Here is a 16,361-nt window from a genome sequence, read left to right on the forward strand (position 1 = left end):
AACTTAGTACATCAAATTTAGAATAGTCAATTTTAAGGTTGGCAATGATTTCTTAATGTAGCCATCGTATTTTATTATATCTTATATATATATGTTTTTATTAGTAATAATAATAGAAATTACACTACTGTGCAAAATTAAGAGAATCTACAAATTATGTCAATTTCTACAAAAAGTATTGACCCAAAGGTACTAGTTATGCTGCCAAAGTATTATGCAATTATTCAGAGTCGAATATGTAAGCGCACACATGCGTATCTGCAGAGCTATGATTCTGGAGGGGATATAAACACACTAGAGATTTTCAGCAATTTGTATGCTCGTACTCCTTCACGGTATTTGCCATGTTTCTCACAAGAATTGGCTAAATTTTAATAGTTATCAGGTAAAATAAGTAGCCACGAATGTACGGATGACGGGATGAGATGGAGAATTGGAGGCAGGCTAGTCACAATCACAGGTGGCAACAGAATTCTATGTAACTGAATTCATCTGAAATTCGTGGAAACAGTTTTCGGATACTAGATCCATATCGAGAAATCTTGGACAAGGTTTACCAAGATTCACAATGACAAATGACGATTACTATTTGGCACTTTCGGCGCGGCGACACAGCACTGCTATAGATTCGATGCTCTCATATGAGTTGTACGAGTATGCTGCCGCTGGAATCGAAGTTTCATAATCCTTAGTAGCCCGAAGGCTTCATGAAATACGGCTGCATGCCTAAAGACCGATGCTTGCGTCCCGCTCACTGCAGCACACAAAATAGCACATTTAATATGGTGCTGACACCATGTGCCTTGGACCAGACTTCAGTGGAGCAGCATGCTTTTTCAGATGAGTGAAAATTCAGCCTGGATACTGATTCTTTGCGTATCTGTACCTGGAGAGAGTCTGGAGCACAATACCCCCCCTCCCCTTTCTCATCTGGGAAAAGGAACATTGTGGTGGTGGAGTGTAATGGTTTAGACAGGCATTATGTTGGATGACCGCACACCCCTGCATGTGTTTAACAAAGGCTCCTGACTAGTATCATCCATCAACCTTCAGGTTCCTTTCGAAGGGCGCCTGGACTGAAGAGTCCTATCCCTGTCGAAGCTGAGTCTCTTTTCGAACGTTGAATCCATAAGTGCGTTCCGGCAGAGTGATAATGGGCAGAAACAAGATGTCCATAAGCAAAGTATATGGCATAGAGTCCAGTCGATAGTGAGTTGGTGACACATGCACTTGGGGAGAAGTATTCGGAGGCTAATTCCTAGGACGAAAGTCGATGCGCTGAGGTGTACAGTAGAAGGCGGCGTCGATGGGCGGAGAGAAGGCTTGAGAATCTTCAGGTCAGGTGGTTTGTAAAAGCCAATGGTAGAGAAAGTTGTTATTTTTGGTAAAAGAGCTGAGGGGTCTCATGCAAGCAGTGTATAATGTTTCAAAAATTAAGATCTATGTGTTATTTTTTTTTTAAATTTAATTAAAGATGTTTGATTCCTCACATATAGTAAATAAAATTAATAGTTTTTCCATAGGTGTATCCACTGACTTTAGCTGGTCTAAATTATTTTTAAGAATGGAAAAGAATTTAAAGATGTTATTGTTACCGAAAATATTATTAAGTTCTTTTAACGTGGAAAATATGTCAATTAATGTATTCGTGTTAGATGTAGTGTTAGTATTCTGGTTTCTAGTGCCTTGTGTGTTGTTGGATGCAACCTGTGCATATGTTCTGCCTTGCGTGGATGTAGGTATGGTTGAAGTGATGTTGTTTGGGGTAAAAGAGTAGTTTGGTGATTTATTTATGTTTCTGTTTTTAGGGAATTTCTCGCAACCGCGACAGGAGGCTGGATGATTTTTGTGGCAATTTGCGCAGATGGGATTGTCTATTTTTCCTTGTGTAGGGCAATCTGTGGTTTTATGTTGTTGTGCGCATTTAACACACCTAGGTAGAAAGAAACAATTATCTGAAGAGTGGTTGAAACGTTGACAATTATGGCATTGCGGTGTAATGTTTTTGTTGATGTATTTTTCAACTGTAATGATGAACATACCTAGGTGTGTTTCACTGTAGATTTTATCAATGTTGGGTGTCTGCATAAGTTGGATCTGAAATAGTGGCATGGGTTGTTTGGTTTTAAATCTAGTGAGCTGAACTACTTTGTGTACTGTGTAGCCAAGGTTTGTAAGTTCAGTGGAAATTTCATGTGTGTCTGTGGTGATGGGTAGGCCTCTAATGACTACTTTAACTGGGCGTTTATGTTTAGGTGTAATGACATAGTGTTCGATGTTATGTTTTTGAAGATCTGTGGTGAGCTGTCTGTGGTCATCAGTTGTTGAGGGTAGCAATTTTAAGTATTCTCCACTTATTTTGGCGTAGAAAGTAGCTTGTGTAAGTGTTGTGAGCTTTTTGATGTATTGGTTATGTGTGGCGCCATCTGTCGGCTTAACCATAATCGGTGTAGGTGTGCTATAGTTTGGAAGTCTTGCATCTGGTAATTGTGAACTATTGATTTGTTGTGTGGGTTGAGTGGAATGTGTGTTAGGTTGCGAGAGTGCCGTGAAGCTGTTCTGGGTGGGAATAGTGCTGGGTGGAATATTTTTAGGAACCTTTGCAGGTTTAGTTGGTTTTTGAAATCCATCCGAATCGTCTTCGCTGTCTGAGTGATCACGTGGTTTACGCTTCTGTTGTGCTATTGGCTGTGTAGTGCTTGCATGAGAAAGAGCAAAATTCAACTTACCCCTCAGCATTTCTAACTTTTTCTTCTTGGTCTCTATATTCTTTTTCGAAATCTCCGTATGGTAGTCTCTATCAGTAACTGGTCTGTGAGCCGAAAGTGCAGCATAGAATTCTTTAACTGTTGCTAGTCTCTCTTCCGTATCCATAATCTCGTGTCGTATTGCCGCTATTTCTTGTTCCGTATAAACATGCTCAGTATCCTGGTCCATATCAGTGGCCGCCGTATTCGAGCTGTCCGAGACCGGATCCGTATCTTTATCAGGTGGAACTGCTTCGCTACGAGGAGTCTGCTTAGTACGAGCCATATCGACAAGTCACGATTTCGTTAAAACGAGAAAATCTCCTGACTAGTATGAGGTATAGACAGGAGATCTTAGTGCCCTATGTTTGAATTTTCAGGTGCGCAGTTTATCTGCGGTTTTAGTTACTGGATACAATGCTCGTACACATAGGGCTAAACTGGTCGGTGAATGCCTGAAAAGTGTAGATATTCCCTGCGTGGATCGGCCAGCCAGATCTTTTGACTTTAACTCTATGGAAGATATCTGCAATGCTCTTCGGAGAGCAATTAATCTTGCCATACCCTTCCGAGAATTATCCTGGAGTTTAAAATTGCAGAAGTGACATCGACTACCGCAGAGACTCCTCAGTTGTTTCTCCTGTCTAATGTACGGTTCATGCTGCACGACCATGACTCATTTTACAACGTGAATTTAGGACATCCCTACACTAGAAGCTTTACTTATAATCATCCATACATAAAAGGACTTTTGAATGGTACATCTCTTTCTGTGTTATAAATGTATATTCATACCAAATTTCATTAAAATGTATCCATTAGTTTTTCAAAAATTCGGCATAACGTGCAAATGCTCTTAATTTTGCACAGGAATGTATTTTATGTATGTATAAAAATTTTTTACACTTTTTTCTAACTTTAATGACAGGGAAAAAGATATGTACTAAATTTTTATTCTAATATCTAAAATTAGAAATTCTGATGAGATTATATATCCCATTATTGATAATGCCAAAAAGATTGATACATATCCCATTACTGATGATGCCAAAAAGATTGACGAAGAGGTAAGTCATAACTAAATATGTTGCATATATCTTCTTGTTTATTTATTATGTGTAAATGTGCATAAACAAGTAAAAGCTTATTAAAAAATGTGTAATGTACTACTTATTTAAACTTTTTACTGATTTTACATACATCATTCTTATTTATTTGTTTTATTATTATTACTCCAAAGGGGAATTAACCCAGGACTATTAATTTCGTTTTGGCATTTTGCGTTGATTCACTACAAACGTTGTTTCACTTTTCAAATTGTTGCTACCAAATATTATCGCCCTGTATCATATTTAAAGAAATTAAATAATGAAGAATCTGCATAAATGTATGTATATTTCTTGCATTGGGATGAAACAACGGTACCTAGAGCCATCAAATTTTGAATACCGTAATCCTCCTGCGAATATGGGCATCTTGAAGCCCAAATTTGAAATTTGAAATTTGTTTTAGTATCGATTTCTTATTTTATATAACTTAAACGAATTTTCGATTAACAAATTCAAGGATTTGAAAGCGAGCAATGGCAACGTAGTACAGAAAAAATCATTTTTATCTCCAGGACGCGAGACTGCGTATCGAAAATTCTAAAGATATGCTCATTTCAAAAATTATTTTGCGATATTGCTCTTGAACTGAATTTTATGGTTTAAGTGCGAATAACATAAGGTAACACACAACATGTAAAAAAAAAAAAAAAAAAAAAAAAATTCCCTCTGGACGTAATTTAAAATTTGAAGCCTTTCAGATTTTTTTACTTTTTTAAATTATAATAAAATCTTACTTCTTTATTTTACTTTTCAGAAATTTTACAGTGTTGTTTTACTATACATATTAAAAAAATATGTCTGAAATATTAAAAACAGCAGTATACTTAACATTTTTAGTCATTAAAATAGAATGCAGCGTTGACCACACTAATTAGGCAACTTATCTGTTAACTATTAATATAGTTAGACTTCTTGAATTTTGCTATATGAAAATGAATTTTATCACTCAACTTGTAAATATTTAATTTCAACAAGCTTAAGGAAATCACATTTAAAACATGTTGTTATTGGCATTTCTTATGTACGATAGATGAGGCTGCAAATTCGTCTCCAATGTCGAATAGAATTGAGAGTACTGTGTTAACTCTTGTGATAAGGAGTGATACCACAATGGAAAACATTTGATGTGGAGCACCACATGACTTCCTTGTACAGCCTATTTATTAGATTATACAGAATTTTTGCTGCATTTCATTTAAACTTTTATTTCCTCGAATTTCAGTAGAGATATATTTCTCATTCAATTAATTCAGTTTTCACTTCGCGCAAGGCAAAAATTAAAAAATTACTCAAAATATAGTCGTTGAAAATTGAAAAACACCAAATACAGTTAAAATAGTCAAAAAAAAATTTTTTTACAATTAAAATTTGAGTTTCTATGCAAAAACAAGAAATTCGGCCAGCGAGCATGAAAACATATTTTTGGGTGCACGAAATAAGCCTTCTTTTGGTCCCACTCGGCGAAAAGACAAAGGTGACTCGGCAAAGATGCAGAAACTGACTTAATTCTCTATTCTAAGTTTTAAATGTAAACAAATGGCTGTTCCGTTAGGCTTAGTACCACTTAAACAACTTTCAAATTGTTGATAATTCTGCTATTAATGCATGCAGAGTAACGAAAGGCATAAAAACCTTAACTGGAACATAAGAACACTATATTCAATCCCCTTTTAATCACTAAGCCGAGTAACAGAGTGAGTGTATATCTATATACTCTTGGTGCGGCCGATTGCAACCAAAAAGGGAGATGCACAACGACATGTTGTAGCAGTCTCATATACAAAATTTCAACTTTCTAGGGCTACTTGTTTTTGATTTATGATAGATACATACAGACGTCAGAAAAAAAAAATCTCTTCTGAATCCATTTTACAATCTGCCTTGGGGAAAAGAGTCCTTTATTCTGTTTTTACATATAGATGTCACGCAAAAATATTGTTAAATTTAGGACTTGGAAGTGAAGGGCTAGCTCATAGAACTTTTTCCCCTGAAACAGGAAGTGAGAAGTGATGACGTAGACATGTTGACACTGAGCGCGGAGATGCAATTCACAACATAGAAATTTGCGTTTTAAATCTGAAGAACCACTGTTTAAAATGAACTGTGTGTGAAAGATAGCTTTAATTTGGAAGAGACAATGTTACTGCTGTATGCATTTTACACTCAGCATTAAAAAAAATAATAATACTTAACTAAATTTTAAAATAATAGATAAAATGCGCTACTCTTTTCATATAAAGTTCCCCCACTTTTTTTTTTTTTTTTAACTTGTATCGGGTTTTTTTAATGCGCGTTTGTTTACAATCATTTTTTTATCTGTATAGCAACTGAGAGAATTCTACTACTGTTTCTAATGTAATTATAATAACAAATATTTAAAGTTAGTCAAAAAACAACCTCAGCTTGACACAGCTTTAAACATATATGTCAGTTCTGTTTTCCTGCTGCTAAAGAACTTATGTTTGATTGCCCTTAAAATCGAAAGCTTTATTCAAAATTTCTGCTAATCTAAGGTTTATTTTTTGCCTAATTGTAAATTTTACATTGGCATATTTCTCTTCCGATTCAGTATAATAATAGATATTTTTTAAACATTTTTTTAACCTTATACGTACATCTGTATTACATTTAAATAAATATATGTAATATTGTTCTCTTAATTTTGATAAACTTACAATACATAAAAATATTATTTAATTTTTCAAAAAAGGGAGTTAAGGAGGCAGGTCTTTTTATGTCAATTACTTTATAAGGTATTTCTCTCGCCTTCGTGGTGTAGTGGTTCTGAACGCTGGGCCGGTATTCCAGAGGTCCGTGGTTCGATTCCCGGCGAAGGCGTTTGCTAATTTTTCATCTTGCCTGCTTGCAAAAAAATACCTAATATTTCTACAACTTTAATGTTTTATACTATTATAACTTGTCCAGAATGTTCAGATAGCACAAAATCGAATCAATAATTAGTTACAAAGAATAATTAGTTATAAGAATAACTTTAACAAGTGCGTAACAAAATAAGTTCTTATTTGAAATATGCTTTATGCTATTAACTTCTAAAATGTATCCAGAAATATATAAAATCAAGACACATTATATTTAAATGCAAACGATATAAACGCTTACTTGCACAGTGACAATTGCAAGCTGTTCAAATATTATACATTGCTTGCCACATTCGAAGCAATCCATTGTTTTTTGCCTTTTGATTTGCTTTCCTTTGGGTAAAAATATATGCATTTCTGTTCACGAAACATATCCTAATAAAAGTTCACACTCTCAAAAATAAATAAATTGCATCTCTATTAACTTCAGCATAATGTTTCTCCAGTTTAGTAATTAAGAAGCCAATTACATCTTTCCCTTTATAGTGAGTTGTACCATGATTTGCATGTAATATTTTTTCGAACTCGTAAACTGTCTTCATCTATGAATGGGTCAAGGTTCCTAAGGACAATAATTTAATCCATTCTAAATGAAATATTGTTTCATCAGCACTATTTTTAGATATTGTTCCCAATGATGGGTCTTTGTCACGCACACGGTGGGCAATATAACCTGCAACATCCGTTAATGCTTCTTTTTCTGCGGCCGAAAATTGTCTGGCGGAATTCAATTCTAGTTCCCAAGCTATAGCAGAAGGCTCCTCTATTAAATCCAAATCATCAACAGTGTTTAATGGAAAAGCAAAATCTTCCTCCTCAGTTTTGAAAGCCCTTTTAAGTAATTCTGATGTTAAATATGAATCAATATTTCTGCTTTCTTTAGTTATGCACACTTTTGAAGATAATTTTGGTAGCTTATTAACGAGTAATAATTGCTTTAAGCGACATATAACTTTACTAAGTGTTGCATGGTCATTAAACCTAAAAAGCCCTCGAATCTGAATAAAGAGACTTGCAAGTGGATCCTCAGTTAATCTAGAGGTTAAAATATACTATTTAGCATATACGATGATTTCAAATCCTGATGTAAGCCAAAAAGAGAATTTATTGAAATTATTATTCCTTTTTGGAAATGCAGTATATTAAAGTTTCCCCTGAACTCCTAATCCACTGATGACTTTCTTCATTAATTTCAAAAGTTGAATTTGTTTCTCATGGTGTTCATTTAATCCAAATGCTGTTTTAAGTATTTTATCTGAGGTAAGGTATAGCTTGGTACTATTCATAACATCGAAAAAATTATCGATTAACTCAAATAAGTCAGATGCTTCTTGATTTCCTATGAGGTGAATTATACCTTTTGCGGTAATTCTTGAAAATATTGTTTTAAGCGCATTATTACATTTTCAGCTAATTTGTGCTGCCGATCCGTTATAGTTCTTGAAGGAAGCACTTGTTTGTACATATCAACTTTTTCTAGGTCTAACATACCTACTGCTTCAACAATACATTTTAAAATTATTTCTACGTCACTAAATGGTCTGTCTCTTTTTCCAAGTATATGAGCTCTTTTGTATTAACAGCAAATGCAGTGACATTTTTCTTTACGAAAGCTTAAGACACCTGTTGATGTTTTCCAATTTTCAATTTTTGAACCGCAACTTGTCGAGATTCACTTTCTAAATTCAAATTATATTCTTTATTAAGTCAAATATTGTTTATTTACCGCTTTTTTCAACGTAATCAAAACTGTATTGCACAATAAATACAACATTTTACCTTTCGCGAAAGTAAAGAAATCCCGTTCTACATTAACTATTTTATTTTCTTTATTTAATTTTCTCCTCTTACAATTTTACATGATGGAGAAAAAACGAATATCAAATAGTATCTTTAAGAAGGCGTATACTTATTAAAAATACAGTAAAACAGTGTATTAGTAAAACCTTAGAATAAGTAAAACAATAACTGTATTTTTACAATGGCCGATAGCAATATGAGATGGGACATAGCGACCTGTCCACGAAAAACAGGATTTTGCTCTATAAATCAATGATAAGGCCAATTCTGACATATGCTCGAGCCCGGTTTGGGGCGCAGCAGCAATTACTAACAGGAAACATATCCAAATTTTTCAGAACATTATGCTACGGCAAATTTATAAAGCTCCTTGGTTTGTTACGAAAGAGGACATTCATAATGCAGCCAAAATTCTCCCCATAAATCGCTTTATACAGCGACTTTCGGCTAACTTTTTCCAAAACATTCCTTCGATCGGAAACCCCGTACTCCACACAAAGAATTTCTAAGGAGATCTTCCTTACAGATTCTTTGCTCCACAGCCTCCCTGTTTATCATCCGGGAATTGCATCGGCAAAGAGACCCAGAGCTATTCTGGAGAACGCATGTAATGCGCTTCCTTTTCCCAAGAATCGTTGCTATGGGCACGAGGCGCCTCGAAGGTTTCAATACGCTCGTTCGATTCTCCCCCCCCCCCCCCCGCCTGAGTGAATTTGCTGATCTTTCAGCTTCCTTCAGGGTCACTCTCTCTTTGTCCCGTAATCGGGCAATCTTACTTCTTTCAACCGTAAGCGGTTGTTATCAGGCTCTAAGCACATCTTTGTTCCCTTCTTAAAAGGGCTCTAGTGCAAGGATTACTTAATTTAAATTTAATCTCTGTAAGAGAACTTAATGCTTTTTCATTAGTTATCATAACACTTAAAATTAATGCAATCTTATTATATTTATAAAAGTTTCTCCTCAGAGGCATTGCTGGTCGTGTCTCTTTAATTCAAACTTGCCTAACGAGTTCCCGCATTTCCCCTCCCCCAGACCCGAAGCACTTGCGACATGAAGCTTTTCGCGAGTGTTTCCGCTCTCGTGTTGTTAACACCACATGACCATTGATCAAGGAAACATAGATGCACTGTTCTGGCCCTTATTCGACACCAAAATTACTAAATTAAGTCCTTCAGTGTTTTTACCTTTTTTTCACTGTGGAAGGCAGTTACTCTTTTTGTTAAATTAACATTTTGGCACTAAATTTACCTCTTTGCGGAACCCTCTTTTTGGCGATAAAGATAATTCTTTGACGATGTGGGGATAAAGGCTACATGCCTAAGAGCCCCGTAATAGAACCCTTCCTTGGTCCTTGGTTACAAGCACGCACAAATAACTACAAATCGCCAACTTCGCAACATACATGGTAATACTGAGAGGTGCGGAGCAGAGAGAGAAAACTACTGTAAAAACTGAAACAAACTGAGAAAAGTACTGTTTGTCTCTCAGAACATCCACCGTCACGGTATTTGGTGGGTGGCGGTTGCTACAGCAAAAAGGTTAGTATATTTCAAGTTGTGTTAAGCCATGGCCAAAAATAAGAAAAAAAAACAGAAGAATTTCTATTGTTGGACGTTGGCTAATTGAAAGGTGAGCCAAAATGGCGATAATTTCAGACTATGAAAGACTGCTAGAACTGCAACTCTGCATCATTCTAATTCACGTTATGCGCAATAGATGGCAGCACGTTATTTAATTCTATTCATTTTCAAATTGTGGTAATCTATAAAGAGTTAAAGGCCGCACGCTCCACACCTTTGCTTTAGACGTTTTTCCAAATTCTCCGATCTGTGCTGTTTTTTTCTAAATTTCGATATTTGAGACTTTAATTTCTGATACAAATTTATTTCTAGATGTCGTTCGTCTTCTTTGTCGCTCGCCAAACATGCTAAAATTTTTCTTTCATACATTTTCAATATTTTAATATAATTTTCTAAGGATAGCCTTCAAATTATCCATGCGTTATTGTTTATCTTTACACTTAGGGCATTCAGGGATATTTACATTGTCATTTGTAAGTTTTATTTCAAAATCATTCACATTTGATTTTTTTATTGTTATCAGCAATTTCGTTTTCGGCTTCAAAATGAATTTTCTTTGGATTTAATTCGTGCAGTCTTTCAAAAGTATTTTGCATTAATTTTCTTTCCTCTTTTCTCCGACTTCTTGGTGTTATTTCTTTTACTGCAAATAGTAAATTTACTTTCGGCACAGCATTGCATTTAAACAGTTTCTTTTGCGGCAATTCAAGCAAGCCATTTTTTATGTGATCTTCATAATCACTGCATAGAAAAAGTTCGCTGCAAATTCTTGTGCTCTTCATACTAATAGAAACCTGTCTTCGACATTTATGTATCCATTCTTTCGTCAAAAGCAAATTGTCCTTTGGGAAAACATGAAATACAATATCACTTCCTTTCGTATAAGTGTTACGGCACATTACTACAGAGCAAGAAGCCATATTACATAAACGATACTTTACAATATAGGATTTAAAAAAGAAAACTGACTAAAACTATATAAATATACACAAATTATTTTAAATATTTACATTATTAGGAAACAAATATATATGATTAAAATTAATTTGGGATATGCAGCCTCCAGAAAATTGCATCGCAGCTGAATGGAACCACAGTTTTTAAACGCGCGAAATCAGAGCAAATGCGGCATTATATTTTTATTTATTTTTTGATGCACCTTAGATAACTTTCGTCGGTTAAATCCCAACTATCAGGCTCGCTCAAAGGAATGAACTAGCTATTTCTATTTAACCCTGGTTAAATTGCATTTGATAGCGGTCAAAATGGATATTTTCGTTAACATATGATACCCGAAATTTTTCGTTAAAATATGATACCCGAAATTCCTTTACTTTACAATGAAGCAAAAAGACTGCACATTTCAAACAAACTGTGAAATACTGTTTAAAATTTTATATCGCTATACTTCTTGTATTTCTGAGATATTGATTTTTTTTTCACAGGTTTCAAGTCTAATATTTCATACAACAAAGCAAACTTGACATTTCTAAAATTTTCCGTGATATGTTTTAATTATGTATAATAAATACTATATGCTTATATATAGGATTTTAATTTGGAACACGACAGTAATTCTCAATCAGCTTCAGAAAGTGTTCAGACTCCTAATGTCAACAGAATGCCTATGATACTCTCTTTATATATCTTTTTGGACGCACATAATTTATTAACAAGAAGAATTAATAACACAGTATGACTCTTAAAATTGATATTAATATCTCACATATTTTACATTGATTGAATTTATAACTTTGCGAATTAATGCGTCTATAAACTACTGAATTGGAAATTCAGTGCAGAAAATATGAAATATACTAGCATAGCAATCACCAGGAGGGAAGTGTTTGGAACGCACATACATTCTGAACGAAACTAATTTTCCAATCTGTAAGACCCCAATGCAGTGGTCTCATTCTGGTGAACTGAGGACTGCCTGCAAAGACTGCACAGGCAAATTAGAGATGAACGATCTGCCCCGGGACTGATTCAAAGAGCCGATTGACCAAAGTGAATGAATGATCAGCGCTCTTTAACCGTTCACCGAGAACTGTTGTTGGGAAGCGTGCCAAAAACATTTTGATTTCCTTTTAATGTAAACACTAAAATTCCTTCTTTTATTATTTACCGGAAACGTCACTGACCTATTTTTTATTTCCGTGTGTGTTATATATGTATATATGTGTGCTTTTGGTTTGCTTGTACTCCATCTAATATTTAAAAACAAAACATTAATTAAACCGATGCATCTCAGCGAAAATGCCCCCCTCCCCCGTTTGCAAATGGATAGAGTTTTTCCCCTATCTGGGAGTAAGAGTATCTGTTTCAATTACGTACATTATAGGAGCTAGTTCTGTAGAGATTTTAGGTATTTTTGAAGCAGACAAAATGAAAAATTAGCGACGCCTTCGCCGGGAATCGAACCACGGACCTCTCAATTACGCGCTGAGCGTGCAGACCACTACAACACGAAGGCATGCGAAGAAGGCAGGAGAAATACCTTATAGTTTCTCGAATTCCCCAGCTGTCAGCGCTCTGGCACTAGTCGCAGATCCGGTTCCTTCGGAGAAGTGATTTTCATCGCTCCTGGTCTAGCTGGAGATCTCATTCCGACGGAGTCTTCACTATTTGCTCTGCTCTTGTTCTAACTGCAAATCTGGCTTCTGCAGAGTCCTGATTATTTATTATTTTACAATTATTTCGAGTCTTTGAATAATCTGCCATAATATAGCTATGTATATTAAGTATTACCTTTTTTTTTTATATAATATTACTGTAATATTTCTGTAAAATAATAAATTATATTTTTATTTATTTCCTTATTTTACGAACATCTTGTAATCAAGAGCTGTGAATTTCCCTTTAATCTTCTTTAGAATTAGTATATATTTGCAAATATAAATTTTTCTAACTAATATATTTTTTCAAGTTTGCAGAGCAAAATGTGGACCCTACCTCACAGAAGAACGAGCGATATTTGATATCATTTTGTCAAATTAGATTTAAAAAAAAAACTGCAAATGTCGGTATTTTCAGCAGACAATTTCGTGTTCTTTGGGATCTGCTCCTATCTAAAAATTTATTTTTACACTGTGCTTTGTAGTAGCAACAAAATATCAATTATAGTAATAAAATAATGTAATCTTTATAGCAAAAGCGAATGTTCCGTCTCGGTTAGAATATTTTTCTCTATTTGTACTGGCGTAACGTTTGCAACGCCACGTAATGTCAAGTGGCGAGAGCGCGCACCGAGTTTCCTTTCCTTTGCCCAGTCAAAGCGGCAGTTAATTGTTAATTGTAACCCTTGCTCCTTCTTGTCCGGTCAAAGCGGCAGTCAATTGTTAATTGTAATCCTTCCTCCTTCTTGCCTGTTTAAGCGGCATTATTGTGCATGAAAGAAAAATAAATGTTGTTAAGTTTTTTAACTTGACTCTTATGAGATTACATACAGTCCACTACCACAAGCTATCAACATTTTGGTCCTAACCGACCCGAAGAAAGATCAGTAACTATGCATAACATAATACCTCTGAATAGGCAACGCGGTTGTCTAAAAACGAAAGTCAGGAAAATTCTTTGCGTGACTTCGTCGAAAATGAAGAAAGTGAATATTGTCCTTCAGAAAACTCACAAAGAAACTCGAAAGCAATTTGAGCTCACCTTGAAATCCAAAAATTTCCATTACAGGATGAATTTTATAAAGTTTCGCTGAAAATCGAACTTTGGTGCTAGAAAGATTCCATAAAAATATGCCTGTAAAATTTCCGCCTAAACCCAGTACTGGTGCAATACCAAAAATTTTGTTGTAAATTCGAATTATTCCAACTAAAAAAATGTATCTATTGGTGGTGTATTTAATTATGGCAAAGCACACTAGGTCTATCTGCTTAAGGGGAGGGATGCCTTCGTGGAGGATTTTCTAAGGGAAACTGGCTCGTATACACGTTACACATGTGGAAAACCACGAAAACGCCCATGCAGCCAGCCCGTTCACATGTATCTATTGTAAAGCAAACCATACTCTTTTTAAATGCTCATTCAAATAATAATGAATGTTGAGTATAGGATATTATCGTCAAAAATACAAATCATGTGTCAACTGTCTAAAAACTCATTCCGGAGAATGCAATTCAAACTTTTCTTGCAGCCGCTGCCCCCGAAAACATCATTCTCTTCTCCATGGAGACAATGACCTCCAATGTCCAACCTACCTACCGTCCTTTCCGTCAACGCAAGAGAAAGCAAATCCCTCTGAAGAAGCTTCGGGTAACAACATACAGCAAGAAGTAGTACATAATCTTGCAGCTACTTCCGGGGTGGGAAACTCTGTCTTACTGAGTTCGGTGTTTATTTATGTGACGAATATGTTCGGAGAGCGCTGCAGAATGAGAGCCCTACTGGACTTTGGTTCGCAAATGAATCTTATCACCAAGGAATGTGCAGAATTTTTGGCCTAGAAAACTAAACCCATCCGAACACACATTTCGAGAATAAGTGGATCAGCTCATTCAGTTAAGGCGAAGATTTTCGCCCATATTTCGAACGAAGCAGATACCTTTTCTCACAATTTAGAATTATGTATTATTCCAAAAATAACAGATGTAATTCCTTCAGCCGAACTGGATATTTCTAATTTAGCGATACCGCATGACATTACATTAGCAGACCCTAACTTCTATGCACCTGGTAAAATCAACATATTGATAGGAAGTGAGTTTCTTTAACATTTTGAAAGAAGGTAGAGTTCAAGCGCTCGGAAACATAATATTGCAAAACATATTGGGTTGGAGGGAAAGTTCTGTCGTATTTTAAAGAAACTATTTGAATTCATTTATAAAAATATGTGTTTAATATTAATCAATTATATATGCTCCGTTATTTGTTACAACCTGTTGCCATCTTCCAGATAACCTGTAAATTCCTGTTTTGTAGAAGTTCTCATCCATGGACTTAAAATAGTCAGCAACTGCCTTAGAAACACTTTCAAAAGACTTGAATTTTTTTCCCCTTTAGATAATTTTGCAGAGATCTGAACAGGTAATAATCAGAGGGTGCAATGTCAGGTGAATACGGGGGGTGACTAAGCATTTCCCATCCTAACGCATTCAGTTTTTGTAGTGTCACCACTGCAGTATGCGGGCGAGCATTATCGTGATGGAACACTATTCCTTTCCTGGACGCTAATGCTGACCTTTTTTCTTTGATAGCTGCATTCAATTTATCCAGCTGATTGCAGTACAGATCCGCGTTGATGTTTTTTCCCTGTTTCAGCAACTCGTAATACACTGGACCTTTCCTGTCCCACCACAAACAAAGCAGTACTTTTCGTTGATGGATACTTGGTTTTGAAACTGTTTCTGATGATGTTCCTGGTTTGCAGTAAGATTTTTTTCCTTTAATATTCTCGTAAAGAATCCACTTTTCATCTCCAGTAACCAGCCTGTCCAAAAACGGCTCCACATTGTGTCTAATCAGATGTGATGAACATATTCTTACACGATCAGACAAATTCTTTTCCGTTAATTCATGTGGAACCCAAACACTTTGCTTTAACACAAACCCAAGAGATTTAATGTGATCTCCAACAGTTGTATGATGAATGCCAAATTCTTCTGCAATTTCTCGACTTGTTAAATGTGGATTATTTTCCAACGTGGATCGCAAAACATCATTATCGATCTTGGATGGTCGTCCAGATCGAACACTTTCTTTGAGGCTCAGGTCCCGGAACGAAATTTGCTAAACCATCTTTGACAAGTACGAACATTTACAATATCTTTTCAAAATACCGCACATAAATTTTTACATGCAACAGATGCGTTGCTTCCTTTTTGGAATTCATATAAAATGCAGTGTCGTAAATGCACTTTATCTACGACATGTTTTTCCCTTTAAATATTACAAGTAAATGATGAACAGTAAAAAAGGTCACCTTTTATATTATACAACAGCTAAAAAAACAAACAAAAAAAAAAAAAAAATCCGATTGACTCACTAGCCAGATGTTTTTTTGATTTACAAGAAAAATCACCTGCCTATTTAAAATAGGACAGAACTTTCCCTCCAACCCGATAGAATTTGGTTATTTAATAACAGGAGTTCTACCTACTATTAATAACCAATCCTATTGTTGTTTGATAGAAGAATCAAATCTCGATAATGCAATTAAGAAGTTTTTAGAATTAGAATCCTTACCGGGAGAAGGTGATGGAGTCGTAAAGAATAAAGAAGATTTGCGAAAAGCAT

At 35.2% G+C, this 16,361-nt stretch overlaps 1 protein-coding gene across 10 annotated transcripts in view; it reads left to right on the plus strand.

Annotated features, from left to right (window-relative positions):
- Positions 1-16,361, plus strand: part of LOC118199039 (putative ATP-dependent DNA helicase HFM1) — a 511,790-nt gene that overhangs the window by 460,639 nt on the left and 34,790 nt on the right. For all 10 annotated transcript variants that reach the window (XM_085816885.1, XM_085816888.1, XM_085816889.1 and 7 more), the window contains one exon: positions 3,721-3,814. In XM_085816885.1, coding sequence (XP_085673011.1) covers positions 3,721-3,814 — 94 coding nt within the window. The remainder of the gene's footprint in view (positions 1-3,720; positions 3,815-16,361) is intronic.

Source organism: Stegodyphus dumicola, chromosome 5, assembly GCF_044657685.1.
Source record: "Stegodyphus dumicola isolate Sdum_Otavi_A_Nest chromosome 5, ASM4465768v1".
NCBI classification, from domain to species: domain Eukaryota; kingdom Metazoa; phylum Arthropoda; class Arachnida; order Araneae; family Eresidae; genus Stegodyphus; species Stegodyphus dumicola.